Here is a 17546-nt window from a genome sequence, read left to right on the forward strand (position 1 = left end):
TATACTACAAAATATAAAGGATGCTGAAGATAAATCTGCAGAGGGTCCTTTTGTTTGAATTTGAGTATCCAGGACATAGAAACCTAATGTTAAGCTGATCTCTCAAGTTTCCATGTATTCATTCAGCTTTTTAATCTGGCTTTTCATTTTTGGAGTTTGCAGCTGAAACTGAATTTTAAGAACACTTAGTTAGCAGACACTTCTTCATCTGTTTAAGGAATTCTGTGATGTTAGAGCATGTAATTTTACCCTCAGTGTTGATAAGTGTTTGGTAACTTATTTCTACATAATAAATTCTTAACCTAGTAGGAAATGTGAATGCATTTTTTTTATAGTGATATTTTATTTTTCACTATTTAATAGTGATATTTTCAGTAGATTATTTATTAAGCTTTGACTCTTCTGGGAATTAAAGTGTTCTTGATACTTACTGTAATTGTTTCAGTAAATTCCAGTAGAGGCTGTGATTAAGTAGTGATGTGTTAGGCTTCGGTTTCCTTTTGTACCTTCTAAGCATGTGGACAGTCCCACTGACTTCATGGTGGCAGCGGGGCTGGGATCATTGTTGCGGTGTACTTACTAACTTCAAAATTTTCATTTCAATGTTTTTAGTTGGTGTATGAATTTTTCCTGAGGTTTTTGGAGAGCCCGGATTTTCAGCCTAGCATTGCAAAGCGATACATTGACCAGAAATTTGTACAGCAGGTAAGTAGGGAGTTTTCCCGCCCCCAGATTTAAAGATCACCTCTCAAGCTTAACTGAACAGATGCCTGTACAGCTAAGGAGATATTAAAGCTTTCATGTTGACAGAGGGTTAAATTTCAGTTGTTCCAATGGTGGTTTCTGCCAAACACTAAATAAACAGCACATCTTACCACACAGGCTCTATGTAACCAATAACTTCAGAAACATGTTGTTTTCAGGTATCGACCTCAGTGCTTTGCAATGCAAGATACTTGCAATTTGTAAATACAAGTTGTGCTTTTAATGATTTGTAAGTTAGTTTCAGTCATATCAACAACATGCTGATTGTAGTGTCTTTATGTTTGGTTTTTTCTTCATAGGTTTATCATGGGAAAACTTATAGCAAAGTTTTTTCTTGTAAAAAGCTTATGTACTTATTGTACGTGAAATGTGTTCCAACACCTTGGGAACTTGGGACTAGGTAGTGTCACTCTCTTTACTATTGTGTTAAACCACAGAAAGAGATTCAAGTAAGAAAGTACATAGGAAAATCATGCTTTGCTATGCAAAGTAACTATGAGCAAGAAAGTGAAGTGAGATTTCATTTTAAATATAAATTCTCAGGGAATTAGGCTATAGAATACCATAACAATTTTTGTCCAAGGTTAGCTCAGTGGGAATTTTTTTACCATGTCCAAATACTTGCTTGTCAAGGAAAAGCTCGGTATCTGCAGAAGGAGTGCTGTCAGGCCGACACAGTACAGGAATGAAAAGTGAAAACATAGATGGACACTTTCCCTCCCCACCTTCAATGACTTGCATTTAATTTCCACTTGTTTGGTTTTACTATTCTTGTTTATAGGTGTTTTCTTCTTCTCTGTTTTATTTGATTTTCCCATGAAATTCAGGCCTGAAGCTGCTGCTGGCCGTGGGTATCCAATTCACTAGCTGACCTGTGGTTTTTAAGAGCCATGTTGCAGAGTTTCAATTCCTGACACTTCACTTGGTCTTTCTCTAGAGTGCAAGAAAGACAATGCAACGAAGAGCTTGCTATGTATGGAAAAAAGTGGAGTAGTGACCCTGAGAAATTCCTTCTAAATATAAAAATAAAATGAGCCTGAGTGAAGGTCCTGAGCAGCTGTTTGCAGTCCCTTATGCTGCTCGGAGTAGCCTACCCTAAACTGGCAGACCTGCACTGAGCAGGAGACTGGATTCACTGCTTGAGCTAAGTTACTGACTTGTTCAGAAGTTAGCATTTCTGAATATGCTCTCACTTGGGCATGCAGGGAAAAAAAATAGCTAAAATAATGGTCTGTAATGGGATGGGAATATCTTTTGATGTCTTCAAGTGAGTATGGTCTTTGCTGAATCCTTGGAAAATTTTCTACAAGAAAAAAAGTGTGGAAAATCTTTCTAGCTTATTGTATTGCTGAGTCTGTAGTAGCAGAGAATCGGTTCATAATTGCATACATTACGCTTATTTTATACATCACTCCCCTTCCCCCCCCATTTAATCATTAATTGTGAAATTTCTCGTACAGGAACAAAACCAAACATGTTCATCGCTTGAAATATATGAGGAAAATGGGGGTTGGGGAGTGTGAAAGGTGTGTTTAAAAAAAAAAGGGGGGGGGGGGCACAGGGAATATTGATAGTTGATTTGGAGAGAAATGAACCAACTTCTACTTCCAGTGACTTCTTTTTTCCTTCCCCTGTCCCCAACAGCTCATTTTTAATGCATTATCATTCTGTAAATGCATCTCTCCCTCTTCTCCCCCTGAGGAAATGTGCATGAGTCTTATCATCCACTTATCCTGCAAAATGATTCTGCAAAGAATTACGCTTTTGCTTAACCTTCAAGACACAAGTAGCTTTTTGAGATGAGTAGTACAGGATTTTAATTAAGAAATTTTAAATAACTGACACAGATTTGATTTGTTCTGATTTCTTAAAGACCAAGTGTAAACCACCTACCTGAGGTTTGATAATCTCATTCTTACAGTTTCATTTTAATTTTGTCAGTGTAACAGTTTTTGGAATAGCTTTGTTATCTGTTGTAGACAGACTTTTGAAGGGAATAATTTTATTTTTTTTTAAAGAAAAAAACCAGCTTGATTAAAAGTCTAATCTTGCAAATATAATATTGACATCCATACAAATTTTTCTGTTAAACTGATTCTAATTTTTCTAATATAAACTGGTAAATTAAAGATAAAACTCAAATCGGTTAGTAATGTAACAAAATTTAAGTCTTTCAAAAGTAACACATTTCAATTTAATTTTTAAAGTTGTTGGAGCTCTTTGATAGTGAAGACCCACGAGAACGTGATTTCCTAAAGACAGTTCTTCATCGAATTTATGGGAAGTTTCTTGGTTTAAGAGCATTCATCAGGAAACAGATTAACAACATTTTCCTCAGGTATGCTGTATATAGGTGTGTGTGTGACTAGGTTGAGGAATATTTTATCTTGCCTTCATGGTCTGGATCTGCAGTGATTAATTCTTGAAATAAAAGATCTGGGTTTGGTCTGTGATCTGGCTTTCAAATATTTGAAGCTTATTAAAGATTATTTCTTTGGAATCTCTGATCCTTTGTTTTGATTTTTGATGGTTGTCTTTTTTGTAACAGGTTTATATATGAAACAGAGCACTTCAATGGTGTTGCTGAACTTCTTGAGATATTAGGAAGGTAAGTTTGATCTGACACAGAAAAAAAATATAAAATGTTATTGTGGGTGTTTGCTTCAGCTTTCTTGCTTTGGGAATGGAGGGAGGAAAGAGAATTATTACCATAAGGAGTGATGAAGTGCAGTCACTGATGTAATCTAATACTGTCTGGGTTACCATGTGAATATCAAAGTAGGATATAGAGTATAAATTATTCTTTTTTGATGCAAGTTTTAAAGATGACTGGCAAAATATTTCTCAAGGGTCCTTGTTTGTTAGGAATATCTACTCTTGTTTCTCTTACATCTGATAGATGACTTGTTCTTTGATTCAGAAAATGAACGTTAACTTTTGCCCTCATGCTGAATGAAATGCTTTAATCTTCAGCAGGCTGGGTTTTTTTTAATTCTATTCAAGAAAACCTTGTAAGTGCTAGGGTTTTCTAGTTACCTTTTTTGACATTATTTCACTAATTTAATTTTTAGCTTTGAACTTTTTTGTGGTAGTACTTTACTGTTTTTCCAAAGCTGTCACATTTTTCACAGTAGAAAATTTTATAAATTTATAATACTGGTCTGATTGAAAATCCAACATTGTGAAACTACTGTGGAACAAATTTTCATGAAAATCGAATGAAAGTGATACTGCTATTTTCTCAAATTTATCTAAAATGTAGAGGAAAGGAGGGGTGAAACCCAACCTCTTCCTGAAGTACTTTTGTCTGTTCTACAACTCATCAATTCATTACTAATCAATGAGACAACTCTTTGTTTTTGGAGGGAAAGGTTGTTTAACAATCTCAAAACAAATGTTCAAACTGTACTGTTAAAATAGTTCAAAATTTTATGCCATCTATTTTTTTATTTTCCTCTGCAAGTTGCTAGTGATCGTGGGTGAAATGGATAAGCTTCGTGATGCATCTGTCTAAGCTTTACAATTAGACAGCAAGACTTACTGTGGTTGATTTTACTTAAAGGAGGTCACAATAAAAATAATTCAGCTTGTCTAATGAGTATTATTTGATTCTGCTTTGGTTCTCTGGTATTCCTGCCAAGAGTCTAAACTTGCATGATACCAACACTTTAACGATTGCGCATATGTAGAGCTATTTTATGGGTTCAAAATGGTCAGGTTTAGAAATTGAATCAGGAATGCAGTATCTCTTGAATTTACAGATGATCTTGACTTGCTAGGAAAAAATTTTTTTTTAATAAAAATAAATCCTGCTTATTCATGTTTTCAGTATTATCAATGGTTTTGCACTGCCACTGAAAGCAGAACACAAACAGTTCCTTATGAAAGTTCTGATTCCCATGCATACTGCAAAGGGATTAGCTTTGTTTCATGCACAGGTAAGCTTTTGCCTATTTTTGAGTGGTGGGGTTTTTTTTGTATTTGTATTTGAAACTAATGAAAAATTTAAATCACTATGTGTTATAATATCAATATTCCAAAATATTTGCAAATTCAAAAAGATCTATAAGATCTTTTGTCTAAAGTTAATTTTGAGATAATATCTAGCATATATTAAAAGTGAAGGACTATAGCAGCGAGTCAAAGTCATGTCAATTGCAGTGGGAAGCTATTTTGCTTGCTAGTCTTGTCACACTTTAAGCTTCATTTAATCCCAGGACCTTGCTCTGTTATTACTTCCTTTATGTAACCTAAATGCTCTGTATAAAGGGACCTTGAGTATGGCCAGGTACTTATTTCAGAAGTGCTTCTTTTTTATTTCTAAAACCATTCCAGTGACAGGGAGGGGAAGAGAGTGTTGGATATAAACGGCAGAAATGTATAGTAGCTCTCTGGATCAGCTAGAAATTATGTAGATCCATGACACGCTGTCAGAACACTTTAGTTCTTCGTTTGACTTCCATTCTTACACTTTGGACAGACGTTTAGCATTTTACTTGAGGAATAATGTATATCCTTTCCAGACATACAGCACTTGAGTATTGAATACATTTGATGCAAACTTGCAAGTAATTCTGCTGTTGCTAATTAAAACCTTGCTTTAACTTCGTCAGCTCACTAATACAGCTCCTTATAGACAAAAGATACAAGGAAATGAGCTTCTAATTAAAGTGAAGTCATTATGACTGTGGAGCCTACAAACAGGATCAAGTCAAGCGCTTAGTTAATTCCTAATTCTCATATGAAGTTTTAATTTCATTAAATCACTTACTGCTATGCAATAGCTGCTGCACAGAATGAGTCAGTGATATGAAAGGGACCGCTCGCTTCCCAAAGGTACTCTCGCTGGTAGATCAGAACAGTGAGCTGGCCTTTCTTCTACCATACGTTTAATCCAGTTCATTGGTATGTGAAAGGGTCCTATTAATTCAGCTGTACCATATACCTGGAAGTAGCATTTGGTTTGGTGACCGGGCTGCTTGCCTGTCCTTTCATAAACCTCTAGTGCCATGTGCAGCGTCAGCCCCGTTTCTGGCTTCTTACTATCCTGAAGGTATAAACCAGCATTAAATCCTCTTTGCCGTCAGGAGTGGCCTGCTTGCTTTGTTGCTACACAACAAGTTTAGGCTACCCTTAAAAGTTAAAGGCTCAAAGCTGAATTAAGTTTGAGCCTTTGTGTCTTTGAACAATAAAGCATTACTCTGCAACATATATAATGGGATTTTATGAGATTAATGTGTGACATTCATTATTTTTTCAATCTGTGCATATGTGTCCTTAGCCTAAGGGTAAAAGAAATAAATTAGACATATTGTAGTTACCGCATTGTAATTATCTGCTTTGGGATAACAGATTAAAAAAAAAAGGAAAGGTAATGCTTGAATTCAAGCATCCTAAGTATTGAAATATATGTGCACGTAAGTGATTTTTTGTCTTTCCTTTGTATTGTGAGATGAAAAATAGCGTCACTTCTTAAAATCAATCTTAATGGAATCTATGATTGCAACCACTTTAATCGTATGGTTATTGTATGGTTTCTGTACTGGGCAGAGGTGTGCTAGTTTAGTTACTTAACTATGTGCTAAGTAATTAAACAATAAGTCATTGTATAACACATAGTACCACACTTTGACCTGTGAAGACCCCTGGACAGAAATCGCTGGAGGCTGGGAGAGCATGTGGGTGATTTCATCACCTTATGCTTCCCCCACTCCATGCACTCTTCCACGGGCATTTGTTGTTGGGCACCACTGGGGACAGGATACCCAGCTGAGGAGATGCTGCCCGGGCTCTTGTGGCCACGTAATATGTGAAAATTCTTTCACCTGTAATCTTACTGCTGAATGTTGTGTGCTGTAGATGTCTAGCACTTGAGCAACGTGTGCTCAGTCTTGTATTAAAACTTTTTTTGGGGGACTGAAAGTATCACCTTTTTTACCCCAGTGTAGATGTTTGAAAATGATAGCTTTGTAGTTTTAATACAGGAGTGGATGTTGAGAAAAATCTGTCTGGATGTTGGATCTGAGTTAGGGAAATACCTGTCAAGCTTAAAAATAATTTTCTTCTAGGACGAAAAAACCCAAAGATTTTTGGTATGCAGGAAGTTTTTTTAAGATAGAGCAGGCCTCTATATCTTGCTGCTTTAATTGCAGTTTTGTTTAGTTTGGAAGAATTTTAAATGGCTGTGTAGGGGTGTTTTGGGTTGGGTCGTTCATCCATCTGTGTCTGTCCATCCCTCCCCTGATCTGAAGTGCTTCCATTACAAGTTGTGATGTTTAGTTAAGCTGCAATGTCTAAACACTGTCTGTTTAACCTAAATAATCATATGACTTACATTCTAGCTCGCCTATTGTGTTGTACAGTTCCTGGAGAAGGATACAACTTTAACAGAGCCTGTAAGTGGTTTTCAGTTGAATGTTTTTCTATTTTTAATTTCAACTAAATATTTCAGTGTAGCTTGTTAGAATTGTAGAGAAGTGCTATCTGTGCTATTTTGATAAATGGTCCACAGGCATTTTATTTTAATTTTTTTTTTTATTAAATCTAGGACAGTTAAGAAAATTCTGGGCTTGAAAGTGCGGTTATCTCTAACCTGTGACCAAGATAGAGCACATATTTAAATAAAAGTTTGAACCATTGATATCATGCAAACTACCTCATATGAGAAAGCATCTAACAGCTGTATTCCCTCCTGATAAGAACTAAAACTTCAATATTTTTGGAGCTGATGGCTTGTGCCTAGACACTGCGTAAAGCTGAAATATGTCAGGGAATAAACATTCCCAAAATAAAAGTTGGAAAGAATAACAGCACTTTATTTAGACAGAAAGAGCTCCGAAATTCCAAATGTGATGTTTCTGTTCTGTCTCTTCAGTTCCTGGGGTGCCTCTTGGCCGTTATAATACAGGTGCTTCAGGCATCAGTGGCTTTTGCCAGACTGACTCTCCCATGATCCATATTGACAGCTCAGCTAAAAAGGGGTTTGCAGGGCTTCATGCAAGGGCTTTGGCAATGCCCGTAAGTAAGAATGTAGGCTCAGGGCAGTGCAGCAGCTCATGGGGACACAGGCTGATGCCAGACCAGCTAGAACAGAAACTGGTTTTAGTTGGACAATTGGAAATCTTTCTGTTAGGGTCATGTTGATATTTAAATACTTTATACCTTTTTGTGACCAAAAAAAAAAATGAAGAGCTTATGCAAAATCTAAATTTTTCTATAAAGAAAAAAAGATAAACAGCTTTGTGGAAACAACACAGAACTTCACCAGTCTTGGTGGAAGCTTGTTTTCTGCACAGCCACTGAAGTATTGGTGTTCCTCATCGGAAGACAAGTTGTTCTGTAGGTGGTGGAAGGTGGTTGACCTGGCTGTCTATACATTTGCCTTGTCTGCTTGAAGCATCTTCTTTCCCCCTGTCTTGCAGCACTGCCAGCTACAGTGGTCAATGAGCTTATTTTGTTGGCTAGGGTGCGGGGGAAGGAGTTGCATAACCCTTATTCCTTAAGCCAAGGGATGAAACAACCCAGGCATTTTGACAGTTAAAGTTGACATGTGAGCAGAAAATGTGTAGTATTACATAAAAACCTGCAAGATTGAATGAAGTGACAATGTGACAAAGTCAGAACTTTCCTGATACGTATTTACAGAACTGTGATGCAGGATCCAAGCCCAAAATTTGAAGTGACAATGTGACAAAGTCAGAACTTTCCTGATACGTATTTACAGAACTGTGATGCAGGATCCAAGCCCAAACTTTGAAGTGAAGAAGGCAGGGCTTTTGAAGTAGGAGTGCTATAGTGCAAAACTGGACTATAGTACATACAATTCTCATTGCCTCTTAATCAGCAAAGATGAATTCAGCATGGAGAAGATACAAGAACTCACTGCAGAGTCACTGCCTGTGCTTGCTTTGATCGTTACACCGAGCATATAGTAAAGTTGGCTTTATAAAGTTAGTAAGTGAAGCTTTAAGAAACTTTCTGAAATGCTTGAAAAGTAAATGCTAAAATTTGGGGCAACTGATGAGATGGCATTTGGGATTTTTTTTTGGCTTTAGGCCAAGTAATATTTTAAGAACTCCATCAGAAGGCTGTCTTCACAAGTACCTTACTGTTATTTTTCTGGCAGGAATTGTCACTCAGGGTCAATTTAGAGGACATTCAATCCGAGCTCTTGTAACTCTGGTAGTCTGCCTTAGGTCAGTCCTGATGTTTGCAGAGCTGACAAGAAGAGTTAGTTACCTAACCCTGCTAAGTGCAATGGCCTTTATATTGAAGAATTCAGGCTAAACACACAGTTCCTTGTGCATAAGATATGTTTTCTAGCCGGTACCTACTGTTGTAAGTCAACTTTGTGGGAATTTTGTAGCTTGGGGAGGATTATTGATCTTAAGAGTTTTGTGTAGTGAGAGCAGCAGGATTTCAGATCTGTGGTCATGTCGAATATTTTTTTGAATAAAATCTTTGAACATAAATGTGCATATATCAGCTTTTTAATAGGAAAGCATAGCCAAGCTGGGAACTGATACTCTCTCTGAGGAGCAAGGAGCAGGTATCTTCTTGTGGTCTGCACTGTTGCACTCAGAACGTGTTATTTTTTTCATTAAGTTGAGAATAGGAGTCTGTAGCGAAGTATATTCATCACTCTTACAATAACAAATGTTGGAAACTGGACTCTCCCAGCTAACTCAATTTTATGCTTTTGAGAGCAGTAAAGCCATGCTCTGATTAGGGGTGTATGGTAGGTTCTCACAGCTTTTCTTTGGCAAATGCACTCGTCTGAAGTTTTTTTGCTTGCTTGCTTTGTTCTGGGGGAAGGGAAGGTGTCACCAGAATGAGCTATTATACCTATAAATGTTTGGGTTTCTTCTTTAAAGATCCAAAATTTCAATAGTATAGAACTGAGTCATTCAGCTACCAGCTAATTAACAGAAAACGGCCCTAGATTTAAAGTGTATTTACATAGACTACATTAACTTGTGACTCTAGAGAAACAAGTGCAATTAATTCATGCAAGTCTGACTCCCTGGGGTGGAGGAGGAGGAGCGGCTGAGAGTGAAGGACCTGCTGGATCTGGTAAGGGCAGTGAAAGGGGGGAGCTCACAGTCTCTTCCCTGTCCCTGTGCCCTCTGCCCCTGCTCCCTGCTCTGTCCTTGGAGGAGGAGGAAGCCCAGGCCAGGCCAGGGAGGGAGCTCTGCCTCTGTGGGCCGGGCTGCAAAACTGTCACCTGTGTGGCCTGACCCAGGCCTCCTGCTCCTTCAGCGGGCGTCAGGTGATGGATGGTGTTGGTATTTCAGTTGTCTGTAGCTTTCAGCCAGCCGGGTAGAACTGTGTGGTCGAGGATCTGTAAGGGATCTGCTCTTCCCCCATAACTTGCTTTCTTCTGGTGGATTTGAGCATAGGACTTTCCCAGCTGCCTGAGGTTTCTGCGTTTACTCAGCGTCATTTGAAGTGACAGGCAGTTTTGCAGTAGCAGGACATGTGTGTATCCTAGGATAAAGACTTGTGGGCACTTAAAATCGTATTAACTTTTTCTCTGGAAAGTCACTTTTGATAGTTCACATAGTTGTGAATAAAACAACCAGCTGGGATGCTGGAGGAGAAAACAAAATCAACATGGCAAAAACCAAATATGGAAGTTATTCAAACAGTGGGTAAGTCTTACAGTTGGATATGATCAATTAGGTACTGTTTTACCATAAAAAAAATAGAGGTCCTTTCCTCAGAATTAAAGTTTATAAGGCTCTGAGAATGTTTCCACTTCAAAAACATAGTTACAGCTTTTCTTTTTTTTTTTCAAGCCAGCATTACTTGTGTAAATGAGATGCCATGTCCAATATTTGTTCCTAGGAAACAGGCCTCCAGCCTCTGTTTGTTGAGTGTCCCCCCTCCTTCCTCTTGGGGGCTGTACTTTCTAATTAAGTTCCCCAAAGGTTTTTTCCAGTCTTGTGTAAGATAGTTTCCAGTGTAGACACTGGAATATATTTTCTCTGTAAATTCGCATCTGTTTAGTTGTTTGGTTTTGGTTCTTTTTTGTTCTTCAGTTTTCAGTCTTTAACACTTCAAATTCTAGAAGAAAAAAGGAAGTGGTGGAGGCCGTGACCCCCCTCTGTAGCCCTGTTGGTGTGGCCAGTGTACACCACTTGCTCTCGGGCTTCAAACCTTGACACCGAGGCAGGTGCTCCCCAAAGGGTGGAGGAGTTAGAAGAGATGAAATATTCTGGGAAATCCAGCTACAGGGGAGTTCACTTCGTTTTGAGGGGCTTGGGATGTTATCGGCATCCTATCAATTAATGTATGTACTGGGATGGGAGCGGAATGTGAACAGATAGTCAAAGACTTGTGAAGTGAGAAGGGTCTGAATTATTTTGATAACCTAAACAAGATAAACATGTAAATGAGACAAGGCAGCATTTATTTTCAGTGGAACTCCATTTAGCTGTATTCAGGTTTCATTGAACCTCTGGGTAAGGAAAAGCAAACTAGTACCTGTTTTTTATAATCTTACCAAATATGTAATAGAAACTTGTTCTGCTTTAACTTATCTGTCTTTTTCATATAGGTAATCAGAGGACTGCTCAAATTTTGGCCAAAAACTTGCAGTCAGAAAGAGGTTGGTTTTTGTCTCTTGCTTCTTGTGTCCTCTGCAGTGCCAGGTGCAGCGGGGCGGGTGGATGCACTTCACCTCTGCTGCGCTTTTCAACAGACCCTGCACAAAACTTGCAGTTCTTCAAGTTTCTTGAGTTGCTCATCTTTGTCACGCGACTCGATGCGATTGTTTTGTGTGTCTGTTCTTACTATGGTGTTACTATCTTACAGCTATATTAAAAGTTGTGTTCTAATTAAGATAGTATATAGAGAAACAATTTTCCGAGGTGAGCAGTATCTCAGTAGCTCCAGCCCAGGTTGGAGGCCGTCACCTGCAACCTGATCCAGGCTTAGCAACTGAGATAGGGAGGAAGCGTCTAGTAAAGCACACAGGCGTTCTTTTTCTGTAGTATAAAAATAACTGTAAATGGTCTTGGGAAATTCATTTTTTTTTTCCCCACTTTCTATGCAGTGAAAATGAGTATAAAAATCAGGAGTTTGATGTATGCCACCACATCCCACCCCCCAGTAGCTTGTTAAAAGTGGAGTCCCTTAAAACGGTTGTCCCAGTTGTGTGAGCGGTGTTAAATGTTTCTGTGCCACCTGCCCAGTGTTCTGCTGGTTGTAATTTAAAACAGGAATTAATTATTTATCACTTCAAAAGCTACTTTGGAGATCTCAGATAATGGTAACCTCTGCAGCCATTCCTGAAGAAATAAAATGTTCCTGATGTGTTTTTTTTCACTGTAAAACCCCCATACTCTGCTGAAGCAGTTTCTGTGAAGTGTTTAGAACAGTTACACAAAAGAACTCCTCCCAGGAGCGAGCTGTAACCCGGGACCTCAAACTGATGATTGACGACTTTCAGGCTACAAAAAACCCTGTGGATGTCTCATGCGTTGTAATCACACACCGTGTTGCTTGCAGGATTCATGGCTAATGTATAAGCTGTATTTTGCTTGTTTCTGTTTACAATGGCAATATAAAACGTTCTCATACTTCTCGATGTATTTCTTTTATACAAACAGGTAATGTTTTTAGGTGAAATTGAAGAAATCTTAGATGTAATAGAACCGACGCAATTCAAAAAAATAGAAGAGCCTTTATTTAAGCAAATATCCAAATCTGTGTCCAGTTCACATTTTCAGGTAAGAAAAAGACACTAAAAACCCCCCAAACCTGTAGTAATTTATTTTTTGGTTGCTGACCCCTAAACTTTGTGTTTCAGGTTGCAGAAAGAGCTTTGTACTTCTGGAATAATGAATATATTCTTAGCCTGATTGAGGAGAACATTGATAAAATTCTACCAATTATGTTTGGCAGTTTATACAAGATCTCCAAAGAACACTGGAATCCGTATGTAACGTTTAACTTTATTTATAGAAGCATAATTAAATCGTTCACTGTTTCAGGTTTGGATCATAAGCCTGTAAATGTGACTTCCTTTTTACTTAAATGAGATTATGGGTGATAAAATGGAGGTCGTTTTCAGCTCTCTCATGCTTTCTCTGTTCCGCATCGCTATGATGGACAACTGGGATTTACTGAAAAAGTGAGGAAATTGGATGATGGTCTTCATACTGTAATCACACTTGATCTTTTGCATTAATTAAAAATGCAAATGAACAATTTCCAAGGGATGCTTCTGCTATAATTATGCTTTGCTCTCCTTTACTACTTGAGATGAACAAAATTCTGTCCATGTCTTCATAAGTAGCTATTGCTGCCCAGTGAGGTAAGAAGGGCAAGGATACTACAGAGGAAGAGCAAGACTTACCACTATAAAGGATGGTGGGAATGAGAAATGAGTGACTACTTCAGTTTATATTTAGTGCCACAAGCTAAACATTAGTATTTTTATATCACCTTTGAAAGAAGCAGTAATTACATTGAAATGCTAAAAGGCAAAGTTAGTGTCCAGCACCCTGCATGGAGTTGCCAGTCAATGTTCAGAGGGTAGAGCTCGTCCAGGCACAGGCCAGGGTAGGCAGGAGCCTTCTACAGCTTTGAAGTAAATCAGATGCCCCGCTTTAAGTCCTTACAGGCTCAGAAATTATTCTGAATTTGTCTACATGGGGTGTCCAGTTGCATGTTTATCAGCTGAGACTGAATATACATTTTTGAGAACTAGTTCGCGGAGCATTAATGGTACTTGGGAGCTCAGCAAATTTGGAGGGTGTCCCTCTTTCCCCAGCTGCAGACAGAAGTTGCTCTTTTTGAAGGAAGTGAAAGACACGGGGTTACTGGATACCTTGAGGACTGGGAAGTTTGGGGAAGAAAGTCTTGGTTTTAACCTGTTTTTTGAGGGCAGAGAAACGTGCTTATGTGCATCTGGCTGTCTGACATGGACTTTACTCGCTGCACATCAAGCTTTTCCTTTCAGAAACCCAAAACTCCAAATAAGCTTTTGTCTTCAAACCACGTGAAAGCCAGCGTTCAAAAAAAAAACCCACCTGTGTGGACAGGCCAAGTGTGCTGGGCGCTCTGAGTGAGCGTGGGGCCTCTGGTGGAATCTTAGGGTTTTCCTAGTGCCACAACGGGCAGAGTGTATTGAAAAGGCAAACCTGGTCCTTTGGTCACTTCCTTAGATTTTTTTTCCTTTCGCTCATTTTTCAAGGTCACAAGGCTCAGGGCACCCCTGCTCTGCAGCCTCACAACCAACACTGCTGTGTGGAGGTGCACTGCCAGGGAGGGGAGAGACGGGGAAGGCAGATCACCTACTGTTTTGATTAGTGATAAGCTTAATGATAGGCACCACCTTAATGTTTAATTTTATTGCTATTTTTGCTTTTCTTTTTACAATTAAGAGGAGGTTTAAAGGACATAAACAATATAATATTTAAGATAACTTAGTGAAGTATGAATACCTTCACAAAAAGAAGATGAATGCTGAAGGTAAGACACAGCCAGTGTTGCTCAAGCCGTTCAGTTTCTCACAGGTACTAAGGTACCGGAAACCACGATGTTCTCCGTTCAGTTCTCTAACGGAGCCTGTGCAGCAAAACTCTCTGCTGCCCAGAAACGCTTCTGGGAGGGCTTTCCGTAGCTGTATCGAACCACGTGCCTGTGCTTCCTCTGCCGCATTCTTTTGCCCAGGATTGAAGCTATTAGCCAGAAGTTTATTTTTCTGGACTCTCGTATTGCATTACTCAAAGACGACAAAAATATTGTTAAAACTCGGTTTATTAAACGTTAACATAACTGAATGGCTTTATAGTACAGCCACAATACTAATAATTACATCCTGTGCAATTACAAGAGTGAGGAATTTAAGGTTAAACTGCCATTTTAAAAAACATTTAAATATGCAGTTTAATTTGTAGAGGAAATTATAGTAAAGGATTTTGTTTCAGAAACTCCCTGACCTTACAGCAGTATCTTATTTAAGAAGCTCAGAGTCCAAAAAAGAAACAGTGCATTTTTACTGAAATTAATTTTGTGTTGAGTAAATCTAATGGTTGTTTTCCTTCTGTTCTAGAACGATCGTGGCACTGGTGTATAACGTGCTGAAAACCCTGATGGAGATGAATGGCAAGCTTTTTGATGAACTTACAAGCTCATATAAAGCAGAAAGGCAAAGGTACTGATTTTTTTTCTTCCAAATGCTTGTTGATTAATACATATCTAAAACGTGCCAGCTGAAAGGAAACAAAACTTAACAGTTGTGGCAGTGGGGTTCTGCAGTGGAGCTACCCGTCAGATATTTACTGCTGGGTGTCATCTGAGTACGAAGCATCCTCATAGGGGTGTTGGCAGGAGCTGAAGCCCTGGGGAGGTGGCAGGAAGGCCCCTGCTCCCATCCTGCCTGGGCAGGTAGCACTTGCTCTGGCGTGGTAGAACTGGGCTCTGCTGATGCGAGGGGCCACCGGGTGCCGGCTCTGCTGCTCCAGGGGTGTCGTCTGAAGAAAGCCAAGCTGGCGATACCCCATAGCTCAGCTGAAGCTTCTCTCTTGCCTGCCAAGTGACCCAGCAGGGCTGTCAAAGTAAGGGGAGGCAGCATGTCCCTAACCCGAGGCTGGCTGAGGCCACATGCTAAGTCTCCTGTCAGTAGTTGTGCTTCTCTCCCCCAGAGACGCTTGGTCCTTTAATTTGTTTGCACGTGATAAAGAACCTCCTTAGAACTGCACTGGTCTGTGCAAAGCCGCACTGCACCAATTCTCCCAGTTTGTTGGAGCAAAGTTACAGTTTTACCACTGACTGGTACCAGTTTGTACCCTCGCTTTTTAATAGCGGAAACTGTAATTGCCTCTAAAAATAGCTTTGGAGAAAAACTTAGAAGAGGAATTGCTAGATGTGAATCACAGTAGTTAACTGCAAGTTAGTAACTGCACCTCCATGTTGCACTTAAAACGCGTCTGAAACCGATACCCTCTCTTTCCTACAGAGAGAAAAAGAAAGAATTGGAACGCGAAGAGTTGTGGAGAAAGCTGGAGGAGTTAAAGCTGAAGAAGGCGATGGCAGAGAAGCAGAACAGCACTCACAACGTGCTCAATGCACACAGTACAAGTGCCAAATAAAAGAAATGACCACCTCTACTCGGCAGACATACTTTTTTGTACCCTTTTGAAATATATAAGGATTTGCAAAAGAAACCTCATCAGTATAATAGAAACAGCCAATTTTTTTGTCTGGCAAATGTAAAGATTTGAATTTAAATACAGCAGTTAAGTGATGTCATTACCACAGCATATTGTAAATTTGTCTAATTATTGATATACTGTCACTTCCAATGTTTCATAGAACTGAATTATCATCCTTAATGAGTGAAATAATTACGGGAGTGGTGAGAATTATGACTTGAATTTTTGATTGTGTTGCACATAGGTGGTATAGTTTGCTATGTACATTTTTTTCTTTGTTTTATATGTGCTTTTCACATCGCTGCATACTTTGGTTAAGGTGATAGGAAAGGCTTCTAGTTGTGCTGTATTTTCTCAAATAAAACCAAGGTACGTTACCAGTAACTCGAGATACTCAGTATGTACCCCCTACAGCATTGGCAGGAACCCGGATGCGGTGCTGGCCTTATTCCTGATTGGATTCAGATCTAGATTTATAAAACGCTCACATCAGAACGAGGCAAAGTAGGGAGAGAAAGTCAGCTTGAACAGGCAGGGGTGGTCCCTGCACCTGACCCACCACTCGGTGAGTGCCTCCGCCCCATTCTTGCTGCCTCTTGGTCCTGGGCTACATAGACATTTCCTCCTGCTACAGCTGAGGATGGAGCTTCCTCCAGAGAGCCCATCAATGATGCTCCTCATCAGCCCAAGGACTCCCTGCAGAGTAGTGCAGGTCTCCTAGAGACCTTCTTGGGTGTTTCTGCATTAGTTTTAGCATCTCATGGACTGAAGAATGAGACCAAAATTCGGATTTTGTTGTTGTTGTTACTAAGGAGAGAAGGACGTCAACAAATAGTTCCTTGTTTTATTTAAAGAAAATGCAGTCTGTTTCTTAAAGGTGGAAAGCTGACAATAGAAGTCTTGTCTGTTTACTTGATCAAGTATTTTTCACATCTTTTATCAGAGTACCATTCCAATCTCTTAAATTGCAGTTGTGTGGAAAACTTTTGTAATGAAAGATCTTTGGGGAATTGAGCAGCATTCAATAAAGTCTTTATGTTTGTATTTAGTGCTGTATATCACATCTTTGTGTTTATAAAGGCCAGGACAATTAGAATGGTGCCTGAATAACCCATGGCTTTTCTCTGAGTGGCAGAAGTGGTGGAGGCGCAGGCCCCTGGGCTCACACTTGCCTGGGCAGGGTGGGAAGCATCATTCTGCTCTGCAGTGGTCAGAGCTGCTGAGGCAGGAGTTTTACTGCTGGGCTGCTTTGCTGGCTGGAGTTTGAAGGAGTTTCCAGAGGGAAAAAGTTTCTACTATGCTGTTTGAGTTGACTTTATTATACTCTTATTGTTACTTTGTTTTTGTCTCTATGAAGTTGTGTTTTACAGAGGAAATGGGAGTAACATTGCCTGAAGTGGTGTACACTTGTAATAGCTCCATCTGATGAAAAACCAATTAGTTGCTACACTGGACATGTCAGCTTTATATAAAAAGACTACATAATCAGCGGAGCAAAGCAGACTCCGCCATGGTAGGTGGCTGCCCAAAATTTGGGGAGGTAAAAATCCTTTACTTTTCATGGTGCTTCTCGAAGTCCTGAAGCCAGGCTTTAAACTCGGTGGGGCCAGCTCTGGA

General features: G+C 39.3%; 1 protein-coding gene across 1 annotated transcript in view; it reads left to right on the forward strand.

Moving 5' to 3' along the window:
- PPP2R5A (protein phosphatase 2 regulatory subunit B'alpha) overlaps positions 1-17267 on the forward strand; it is a 47708-nt gene extending 30441 nt beyond the window's left edge. Inside the window, exons 4-13 of the mRNA XM_074164878.1 lie at positions 613-705; positions 2973-3103; positions 3314-3373; positions 4595-4703; positions 7107-7160; positions 11324-11374; positions 12378-12497; positions 12578-12705; positions 14828-14929; positions 15734-17267. Coding sequence (XP_074020979.1) covers positions 613-705; positions 2973-3103; positions 3314-3373; positions 4595-4703; positions 7107-7160; positions 11324-11374; positions 12378-12497; positions 12578-12705; positions 14828-14929; positions 15734-15866 — 981 coding nt within the window. The 3' untranslated portion in view covers positions 15867-17267. The remainder of the gene's footprint in view (positions 1-612; positions 706-2972; positions 3104-3313; positions 3374-4594; positions 4704-7106; positions 7161-11323; positions 11375-12377; positions 12498-12577; positions 12706-14827; positions 14930-15733) is intronic.
- The last annotated feature ends 279 nt before the right edge of the window (positions 17268-17546 follow it).

The sequence above is a fragment of the Numenius arquata genome, chromosome 2 (genome assembly GCF_964106895.1).
Source record: "Numenius arquata chromosome 2, bNumArq3.hap1.1, whole genome shotgun sequence".
Taxonomy (NCBI): Eukaryota; Metazoa; Chordata; class Aves; order Charadriiformes; family Scolopacidae; genus Numenius; species Numenius arquata.